The 11,160-nt window shown below is 41.9% G+C and overlaps 1 protein-coding gene across 1 annotated transcript; it reads left to right on the top strand.

Annotated features, from left to right (window-relative positions):
• Positions 1 to 849: 849 nt before the first annotated feature.
• matcap2 (microtubule associated tyrosine carboxypeptidase 2) lies at positions 850 to 10,696 on the top strand. Its single transcript, XM_015024664.1, has 7 exons — positions 850 to 1,139; positions 2,178 to 2,824; positions 3,707 to 3,850; positions 4,504 to 4,636; positions 6,509 to 6,814; positions 6,899 to 6,996; positions 9,080 to 10,696. Exons 1-7 carry the CDS (start codon positions 1,115 to 1,117, stop codon positions 9,236 to 9,238), a joined length of 1,512 nt encoding a protein of 503 aa, XP_014880150.1. The 5' UTR covers positions 850 to 1,114; the 3' UTR covers positions 9,239 to 10,696.
• The last annotated feature ends 464 nt before the right edge of the window (positions 10,697 to 11,160 follow it).

Genomic DNA, 11,160 nt, shown 5'->3' with positions numbered 1-11,160 from the left:
AAAGTTTTTTTACCAACTCTTTTTTTTTTTTTTTGTTGTTGTTTTTTTTTTTTTTTTTTTTTTTTTTTTTTCTATTGAATAATTGTGAAATAAAACTCCACATCTAAGTCTGAACCTTGGAGTTTCAGGTCATTTCGTCTTTCATCAATGTTGCAGTGAAGCATTAAATTCAAATTCAAATTAAATTCTAATTCAAAAACACTTTATTAATCCCAAAGGGAAATTAAATGTTGGTGTAACTCATTAATTCCTCAAAGAGTTATGGTGATGGCTTTTGGAAGGAAAGATCTTCAGCGGTCTGTACCACACTGAATCCAGAACGGAAGATAACTCACCCACCAGTCATCAGTGACTATAGACCTGTAGCCCTGACATTCCACCACATGAAGGTCCTGGAGAGACTTTTGTTGCCCCACCTGAATAAACAGACAAGGATATCAAGACCCCTTGCAGTTTGTTTATTGCCATGGAATTGGAGTTGATGATGTCATCATACACCGGATTCAGCAAACCTGTACTGTCATGAGACTTTCTTAGGAAGGAAGAGTGTCTTCAGTCAGAGGCTTCTTCAGATTTAGTGCAACACTAAGATCTGTCTAGGTGTTGTAGTTTTTTTGTTTTTTTGCTTTTTAACAAGAGTAGATTAAAGATGGTTGTGAAAAGTTATGTGGAATCGCCCTTTAGCCATTTCCCGAATCGCAAGCTGGAATCGGAAACCAACTTCAGCTTCGTAACCAGAACCAGACTTCATGGTCTGCTGGGTTCTGATCTCTGGTGACGGTTATGTCAACTATAAATGAAAGTAATCTCCTACCTAGAAGGACTACAATTCCCATGATCGCAGGACGTACGTCTCCCGATGTTGCAGATGATACCATGGAAACCACTCAGCCACAGCAGAGCAGCTGAATGCGTTAACTCCTCTGTCACAGGAGTGACTGCTGCTCGGTGTACAAGGGAGATCAACTCGACTGCAGTTCTTGTTGGAAAAAATATCATTCCACTCGTGACTCGTGGTTTCCCATGTTTTGTTTTTGGTGGCTTTTAGCTGGGTTAATGGCTTAATTCCGCTGACTGTTACACGACCGCTTTCGAATATCTTACGTTGAAGAAGATGCTGGAGTCCATTAAAGTTACAGGTAATGTAATAAGTGTTTCGTAACCGCTAAGCATGAATAAAATGCGTAGTATATATAGTTGCGGTAACCTGAAAGCAGCTGTAGTCTCTTCATTACTTCTAGTAATTGGTTCGAGCTGTTTTAACCCACACGTGCGTTAGCTTGAAGATTCACGACACACAGACAGGCTGTGGTTGGTTTAGTCAGCTGATAATTGCTTGGATGGAAGAAATCGTTTACCTCCATTCTGTTTTTCAATAAATAACTGCGATGATTAAGAAAATAATCAATGCACACGTTAGAATTTAGTGTGGCCTTTCTGCACTCCGCACAAGATTACACACATACATCATCACCATTGTTTGGGTTAATAGCCATCAACGAACTTCTGGTATGATACCTGCTAGATATTTGACTTCTCAATCGGTAGAATCCATTCATTTAAATTGATGTGAGTTTTGGCAATGAGCTCACCAATTTTCAGCAGGGTTGAGGTCATAGTTCTGGTTTTTGGGTTACCTCTCAGCAGCTCATTCTGATGGGTCAGAGAGCCAGCTGAGCTGTGAGGGAATGGTGATGAGGCAGCTGGAACCAGTAAAGCTGCTCCTGGTGTCTCAGTGTGCAGCTGACGTCAGCAGACCCAACGCAGAGCGCTCTCTCTGGTTGTGTCCGAATCGTCTTAGTAGACATTGCAGAGCCCTTCTTTCTGTACTGCCAGCCTCTGTAAGCTTAATGGGAATCAATTCCAGTGAAAAGTCAGGACGCTGACTCCTGATCCTGAAAAGCCCATAGCTGAGCAGCAGCAGTCAGGCGGTCTGACCACAGAGTACGTGTTCTGTGGCTGCCTGAGGCGTAACAAAGTGTGTTTTTACCAGACTGGAAGTCAAGTTTTCAGCGCTTTGTGTCGCTTCAGCTCCTTATCAGAACTGATCTAATTTTATCTTTCCTTGAAAAGAGGATTAGTGTGTCTGGTTTGCACTGGCTTCACATCAGAGTGATGCTGAAGCAGGCATGACTCAGAATAATCTGCCTCCTTTTCTACTCTCTCTCCTCTTGAAGAACAACTTCACTGGCCAGAGGTGGATTTGTCTAAAAAGTCCATCTTCAACTCTGCCAATAGGGTGGTGAGTCCAACCCAGGTGTGCTTTGCAACCATTCCTTCCCCTGCTCTCGAGGACCTCCTGCTGCAAACCGAAGAGGAGGAGAAGAAGCAGAAGGAGAAGGAGTCCCAGTGCAAGAAGCCGAAGTCTTCGATGAAAGGTGGGCTGGCGCTTAGCAAAAGAAACCGCGTGATCCTGGCTCAGAAACAGACCCGTAGTCCAGATGGAGGTGAGAAGCCCGTCCAGACAAACTGTGTCCACTCGGACAGCAACTGCAATCTTCTGAAGCCGACTCGGAGCCTCACAGTGGTGGGCAGCAAGATGGGACTGATCCCCCGCACAGCTTCACTGCTCAGGAAAACCCCCAGCCTTAACGCCTATCGTCCTGCTCTCTCATCCCCCTACAATGCAGCCACCTCCCGGGAGGCGGAAAACGCCAAGAAGCTCTGCATCTTCACCGCCATCAAGCCGTGCAATGTTGACAGAGAGAAGGACAAGTTCTTCAAGTCTGACTTCAGCTACAACCCCCAGTTTGAGTACAGCAACCCCGCCTCTGCAGGTTTCCTGGCGCGCCATAACCATGCCTCCAGTAGGTTCCTCGCTCAGGTAAGGCTGCATTTCCTCCTGCAGACATCTAGTGTGATTTCTGTGGTGCTTTGTTGGAAAGTGGAATGAAAATGAGAAGTGTGTGTTTGTATTCAGCCCCTCTGAGCCTCTTCTGGGATCTCTCTCTCTCTACGTTTATAGACATGTTTTGTTGATTCTTTGCAAAGCGACTAAAGCTCAGGTTGGATGAAGAGGGAGTATTTCTGTGTTCTCCAGACACTTAGTTCCATTTAATAGCACAATCAAGTAACAATGTTACCTTCAGTTATAAAAATTGTATAAATGAAATTTTACTTTGTAATTTATCGCCTTGAATTTGGGCCTCTGTCTCACTGTCTCAATGTCGTCAGTTCAGATGAAGTCTAGTTAAAGCCTGTAGTCTCAGGTCTTCTGTAGCTTCTAACACGCTTTCTTCCAGGTTTGTCCTTCAAACAGACCATCTTCTGTGCTCCCAGTTATTGACCTGTTGACTACATTTTGATTCAACTAGGAATAAAACTTTGAAACTACAACTCTAAGAAAAATGTCAACAATGGGAAAATCACAAACCACAGGGATGAAAATACGGTCACTGAAAACATTAATGGATCCATAATCATAATGGTCAAAATGTTCAATACACACTTTTAAATGTCGGCTTCATCTGGTTCTTTCCATTCACACAGATTTGGGTGCACCAACAAATTGGCCCTGATTTTCTAAATTTTTGTTTTTTTAAAGGGGCAGTATTGGGTAAAATTAGCCTTTTTGAGCTTTCCATCATGTTATAATGTTATTACTATGGAGACAACAGCAAAGCAACATGTGTCGACAGTTAACATAACATCGTGTCACCATCTCTGAGGTTTCAAAGAGAGTTCCTGAGGGTCTCTTCTGTTGCAGGCAGTGAACATCATGGAGCTGGCCTTGAAGAGATACGGCAGCTATGAGATATTTGAGCAAGTCACCGGTGGGAACCTGCTCCCCAGGAGTCGGATCTGGATCAACGTGAAGAGATACATGGAGAAGGAAGGCTGTGTGGGTGAGGTAGGAGGAGAGCAGGCTGCTCACTTCTCTCATACTGACTCCAGTTTGGATCCAAACCAGCTGGATTCTCTGAGAGAAGGCAGTTGGGTGTTGGATTTTCCCCTGGCCTCGCTCGGCCTGCGAAGTCTTTCCTTTGTTTGAGTGCATTAATATTACAGTACAGCACAAAGCAGATCACACCCCTGAAGTTAGTCCGGGGGAACAGGTTTCAGATTTGTCCACTTTTCCAACATCATCCCTCAGTTTGCTTTTCTGAAGCAGAATTGATAGAATTAAACTAATTTATGTTACATCATATGTTCATAATCCACTGCTGAACACTGTTCACATAGAAACATAACCAGGGCCTGACGAAAGAAAATGTTGACCCCTGGACCAGAGCCTCTTTTGTTGCCATACCCACACAAGTTTCATTTCATTTTATTTTATTTTTTATTTATTTCCTCAATAGTAAATATAAACAGTTCATGTAACAATGAAAAGAAATTCAGAATGAAAAGGAGCAGAGAGAAGACTAACCTACAGAGAATTTGGGCAGCTATCAACTCAGAACACAATTTCAGACATAGTTCAAATGGATAAAATATACATAACAAACCATCAGCTTATTCAACGCCGTGTTGCTTCATCATAATGATTTGTTCTGCTGACAGATTGTAGTCCAGGTGACAGATGACTTACTGTCCAGAGCCTCGATGACGATGGTGAACGGTCAGCCCACTATGACCATCAACACATCCAGTGCGCGGGAGCACTGGCTGGAGGGCATGCTGAGGCATGAGATCGGTGGGTTCATTGGCTCTGACACACACGTCCTCTATCTGCTTTCATCAAAACATGCAACAGGTTCTTTCTGAGAGTCTGTAATATGACACATTGCAGAAGTATTCACACCCCCTTTTTGTAACATTTAGTTTCATTACAACTTCTGAATTTCGGATCTCATGAATAACATTATGGTGTGCATTTGTTTGTAGCTTTCATTAATCTGGTTTCCCTTAGTAAAATTTAATTCACAAATACTTTATTTGTCCCAAAGAAAAATTAAATGATGTTTGATGATGATATGTTTCTATATCATCATGTAACTCATATAATCCGAGTATATTGAAGGAGTGGTTGTGTACAGTCACGGCCAAAAGTTTTGAGAATGATTCAAATGTTAATATTTACAAAGTCTACTGCTTCAGTTTTTATAATGGTAATTTGCATATACTCCAGAATGTTATAAAGAGTGATCAGCTTAACAGCAATTAATTGCAAAGTCAATATTCACCTAGAAAATGAACTTTATGCCCCAAAACACATTTCAACTTCATTGCAGCCCTGCCTTAAAAGGACCAGCTAACATCGTTTCAGTGATTGCTCCATTAACACAGGTGTGGGTGTTGATGAGTGTTGATGAGGACAGGGCTGGAGATCAATCTGTCATGATTAAGTAAGAATGACACCACTGGACACTTTAAAAAGAGGCTGGTGCTTGGCATCATTGTTTCTCTTCTGTGAACCATGGTTACCTCCAAAGAAACACGTGCAATCATCATTGTACTGCACAAAAATGGCCTAACAGGGAAGAGTATCGCAGCTTGAAAGATTGCACCTCAGTCAACCATCTATCGCATTGTCAAGAACTTCAAGGAGAGGTTCCATTGTTGCCAAAAAGGCTCCAGGGTCAACCAAAAAGTTGATCATAAAGACTGATAAGTTTGAAGTTCTCTGGTACGTAACCCGACCACGATGTTTCCTTTACAGCTTCAAACCAGAGCGCGGCGCAAACGTCCCATTATGTGGCGTTTTATTACATTGCTTGTTATTTATAGCATTCCTTAGTGTTGTCAGGAATTCCTGACAAAATGCAAACATTGATTGTGCAAGAATGGACTGCTATCAGTCAGGATTTGGTCCAGAAGTTGATTGAGAGCATGTCAAGGAGAACTGCAGAAGTCCTGAAGAAGAGGGGTCAACACTGCAAATATTGACTTGCTGCATTAACTCATTCTGTCAATAAAAGCTTTTGTTACTCAATATGATTGCAATTGTATTTCTGTATGTGATGAAAACGTCTGACATACACACATGAAAACCAGAGGGCAGCAGATCATGTGAAAATATAATATTTGTGTCATTCTCAAAACTTTTGGCCACGACTGTATGGTGATGCTGTGGGCAGGAGGGATCTCTCGTTGCAGTCCGTCTTGGAGTCTGATGCTGGGGTTCTCTTATTTGATTCTTGATTGTTATAACTGACCAAAGAGATGGTTGGACTTCCTCTTTTTGTCTCTACTCTCCTCCTTTTCAGCTCCTCTGGAATTTGGGTCCCAGATGAGCCCAAATCCCAAGGTCAGCAATGCTGAGTTCAGGTACTATTTGAGTGTTTAAAATGCTAATCAAATCCTCAAGCTTGTAAAAACTAGAGGAGATTGTTTTTACAAGCTAGAGCTTGTTGCAACGGTTATGCATTAAATAACTTTCCAAAATAAAAAAAAAGGAGGAGCAAAACTCCATCCACAGCATCCAAAACCAGAGGGAAAACCAAACCTGCAACAGCTCGACAAAAAATGAACAAACATCAAGAAAAGAATATTGATAATGGCAGAAATAAATTCAGGTTGAATTCTAACTGAACTACAGCTATGTGAAGTGTTCTCTCTGTGTCAGGCACTCATTACTTCCGAGGCCTCAACAACTGCCAGCAGCCATGGGGCAGCAGCATGGGGAGGAGGAAGCACAACCTGAAGCCTCTGAACCCAACAGAGGAGGGCCTGGCCAGCATCCACAGCGTTCTGTTCAGGAAGGACCCCACTCTGTGGCGTGCCGCGCTGCTCTATTATACCGTCTATCAGGCCAGGCACACGTCCTTCACTCAGCTCTTCCGCAACCTGGGACGCTTTGTTCAGGACCCACAAACACGCTGGGACTATTGTGTCCGTGCCAAGAGAGGCCAGACCAACACAGCTATGCCAGGTATGTGGAACCAGCTGACCTGACGTGCTCAGGACTGATCTATGAAAAAACATGACTGGTCTTTTCTGACCTCTAATCCTGAAGGGTGCTTCAGTAAAGACCAGGTTTATCTGGAGGGCATACTGCAGATCCTGAGATACAGAGACAAGATAAACTTCCCAATGCTGATGGCTCTGGGAAAGGTGAGCAATATGAAGTCTACTGCTCAAAGTCCTGGAGTATATTATGATCCCCAGGGTCAAACCTTCTCTGGCAAAAAAGTTATTTTGTCACAAAAAAACAGATTTGAGTCCATCAATCTGATTTACACTAGTCTGGAAAAGACCAGCCCCTTGTTTGCTTCGTACAGAGCAAATAGGATTCCACTCATGAGAAACGATTGGTTGCTGGAGGCATTGACTCTGTTGAAGTTTTAATTTTTACCCAGTTGCTAATGTTTACCTGTAATGCACCAGTTTCATGCTAAGAAGTTTTCCAGAAATTGTCTGCGCTGTAAACAACCATCCTCCACTGCGAACAGAGAAGTGCTGATCTGAACGAGGCGGCTGTGTGGTAAACATGGACTGAACAGTTTAGTTCTCTCCCTCTGCTGCCATTGCTAAAACTATAGGAAGACCACAATTCTAAAACTTTGCAGAATGTCAATGTCATTGTTTATGGCAATTTTTCTTTCAAAATTACTGTGTTTCCATTAATCAAATTTATTTTCATAATTCCAGTTTGTACAATTTTAATTTTATAATCAATGGAAAGATAGCTTCTAATCCAACCGTCACTGATGACTAGTGTCCCATTTGGGGTATTTATATTCAGCCTTTCTTTTCATGTATTTGACTTCATCTGTTTTCTTATGGTCAGTCCTTGGAGGGAATGTAGCATCTCTACTGGTATCCAATTTCATTCTTCAAAAGGAGAAGAAGAAACTGAATTTCTGTTAAATTCCAAGTAGTATTGTGACAACGGTGGGTAATAAAACCCAGACTGAGCTCCAATGCCTAGTTCAGTGAATCAGAGTTCCAGTGGGATTTCACTGTCTTTGCATATCCATTTTACATGTTTGCATCACTTCCTTTGGGAAACATTTGTTATTTTGGACTCTGAATGACATTTGCCTGGTTTCACTAGGTCAAGTGTAAAGGTTTGGTGGAGGGAGGATTATGGTGATGGTCTGTTTCTCAGGAGTTGAACTCCTTAAGGCATTAGACTTTTTTATCTTGGTCTTGTGGGAACAATTTGAGGACTACATCCTCCAGTTCTGACATGACTGAGCACCAGTTCACAGAGTAAGGTCCATAAAAACATGGATGAGAAGATTTGGTGTAAAACAAATTGACTAGTACGCACAGAGTCCAACTTTTTTGAGCGTTCTATCATGTTATAATGTTATTCCCTTATAAAAATATACATATAATGCGTTTCTTTGATTTTTTTTTTTTTTTCATGCATGTTTGATGAATCCTCGAATCTCTCCTGATGGAGGTGAATGAACTACTTCACTCACAGAGCTCCACCTGTTTACCCAAAGTTCCTGTTCAGATCTGCAGTCCACAGCTCCTGAGAATGGCTGTAAAAAGAATAATAGATGAGCATTGTTGTGTTGAAGCAGAGTACCTGAATGAACAGGAGCTTCTTAAAGAGACAGAGGCCCAATTTAAAGGCATCAAAATCGCAATGTCAAATTTCTTCATGTTTGATATGTATAGTGTTTTTATAACAACACTGTACATTGTATCACAAGTAACTTGTGTTACAAAATGGCACTCTGTGGCTGGAAAATACACAATGCTTCCATCTAAACTCCATGTGTGTGTGAAGACAGAGGAGGGTTTAAGATGGTAAAGCAGCAGATTTGTTTGTAAAAAGCTGAATATCTTCTTTGTGCTCCTTTACAGCCGTATTATTTTGGGGCTCTTTGGCTCTTTTAGATCCTGTCACTTCTCTTCCAGTTCATCATCAGTGAACTGTATCTGTAGAGAGCTATCCTTCGTGACACGCAGTCACATTAAACGAGGCGTCTGTGCTCAGGATGGCTGCATGTCTAGAAAAGCAAAGAGCTTACATAACCACCTCCATGGAGGAACACGCCACGCTCTCCTGCTTCAAAGGACCCAATGCAATAATGATGAAACAATACATATTATGTAACAAGTGATGTCTGAAAGCTCTGTTGTTTTTTTGTTTTTTTTTCTTGTGAGGGAGGTAAGCATGTATCTGATCAGAGCAGCCGGTCTGAAGAGGTTTAACTTTAGTCTCTGCTGCCTGCAGGTGTCATTTGAAGACGTGGATCGTCTGACACCTCTGGCTCAGATGGAGAAGGTCCGCATCCCACATTTCATGCAGGACCAAGAGAAATATGCTGAGCAACTGACAAAGATTATGGTGGTCAATCAGCTGACAGATGAAGAGCTGAAGACACTCATCTAACCCAGTCCTCCTCCTCTTCCTCATCTTCTTCCTCAGTCCCCCAATAAAAGCTGCTGTGCTCAGCTCCTGCCTGCATGCTTCACATCACTCACACAGCCCTCATGCATGGTAGCACAGCTGTGAACTGTGCAGTGCTGTGGTGTCTCTGGTGTTAAATTCTAAGGCTGATTAGTCAGTTCAGGTTCTTAATGCTGAGTCAGCGTTGGCCTGGTCATTCTTCCCTGATGAGGAACATGAACCCTCTAAAGGAAACCTCACTGGTGTTGTCTTCAGGTTTCGTGTTATCACTGTATGTTTTATACTAATGCAGACAGACTGCAGTATCCATACCAAACAGACTTTTTCTCTGACCTGTATTGAGTTTGGTGCCAAGTTTCCTTCCTTTTTGTTAAAGCTGCCTTGTAGAAGTTGGACTTTCCAAACCCTCTGAGCTGTTTTTCAGACCAGATCTGTTTTGGCCAAATCTGGTTCTTTATGCATAATCAGACTCTGAAAACCTTATCAATTCAGATCAGTTTTATGATAATTTAACATGCAATCAGCTTATTTTCTGTGGGTACTTTGCAGGAGTGGACAGAAGTTTAAGAAATAATTTAATCTCGGTTATAAAACATTCAAACCACTTCCTCTCCAGTCCCACAGCTCAAAGTTTTTTATATTCACCAGTTTCAGAAGACATTTTGCTCCCACTTTGTCTTCATGGTATTGTTCAGGAAGAGAAACCTCACAGATGGATTCCATTGGTGGAAAACTGGAGCCGTTTTAATCCTCACTTTCTTCTCCAGACAAACTAATGTCCACATGTCCTACGGTCCGCAGGACATCGGAGACAACGGCTCCATCCTTGTAATTCCTGCAGAATTCCAGTTTGTCCTTTTTGTTGTTCTCAAACAGAAGTAACTTCTTGCTGTTCTTGTTGCCACAAGTTATTGCAAAGTGTTCACCTCACTGCGCATGCCCTCAAACCCATCTGCTGCCACTGTTGATCAAGCTCTGCTCTGGTGTCATCACCACTTCTTCCTAAACACTTTTTGGCTCCCCAAAGCTTCTTCAGTGTAGTCGAAACTCTTACCATTATGTTTATGATTATGCTGAAAACTGCCAGCTGTCATATTTTCAGCAGCCGCTCCTTGACCATCTAATGCAGAGAAGAGCAGTCTCTTCCATCCTTGGAAAAAAGTCAGCTCATTATCTGCTTTGGTTTTGAGCAAAACCAAAGCAGGTTTTTGGCCTAATCTGCTGAAGCTAATTAATGTCTTCTAATTTAATTAATATGCATCTGATTACGCTGCATCTGAAGTCGCAAACTAAACAAAAGTTTCTTCTGTTTAATTACAAATTAAGCATAGAGGTCCATATTTTTAGGCAATGTTGGCCCAAACTTGTCATGATTTGAGGTGAGGGTGGTGAGGAATAATGCAGGAAGGCCCAGGTAGTCATTGTAAAAGTTGATTTAATTAAAAAAGCTCAGGAACACAAGAATCTGGCAGACGGCAGAACACACGACGAACAATAGGAACAAAGACAACAGGTGGACTTAAATACACAGGGAGGGTAATCGGGGAACTAGACACACTTGGGAAGCAATCAACAGGGAAGACGGGACAGGAACAGGACTAAACAAAGAAAACGTCAAAAATAACTACACAGATCACCACAAAACTATATTGAAGTGCCCATTAGGTTAGACTGAAAAGTTTTCTATAGAAAAGGCTAATATTAAGATTTTAAATATCCACACAAAATAACGTTTTCCTTCTCTTATCCAAGTGTACTTATCCTGTATATGAGATCTGTCCCTTTTGAAAAGACAGATACCATTCCCTGTAGTAACTCTGTTAGGTTAGAAACAGTTTTTGCTGGAGAGAAAGATGAGAAACTGAAGTGATGTTCTAGCCACACCTGCTGCTGGAGAGGAACTC

Source organism: Poecilia latipinna, unplaced genomic scaffold (genome assembly GCF_001443285.1).
Source record: "Poecilia latipinna isolate Pla-1442-1.1 unplaced genomic scaffold, P_latipinna-1.0 Scaffold3753, whole genome shotgun sequence".
In the NCBI taxonomy this organism is placed as follows: Eukaryota; Metazoa; Chordata; class Actinopteri; order Cyprinodontiformes; family Poeciliidae; genus Poecilia; species Poecilia latipinna.
This window is presented reverse-complemented; position numbering and strand designations above follow the sequence as displayed.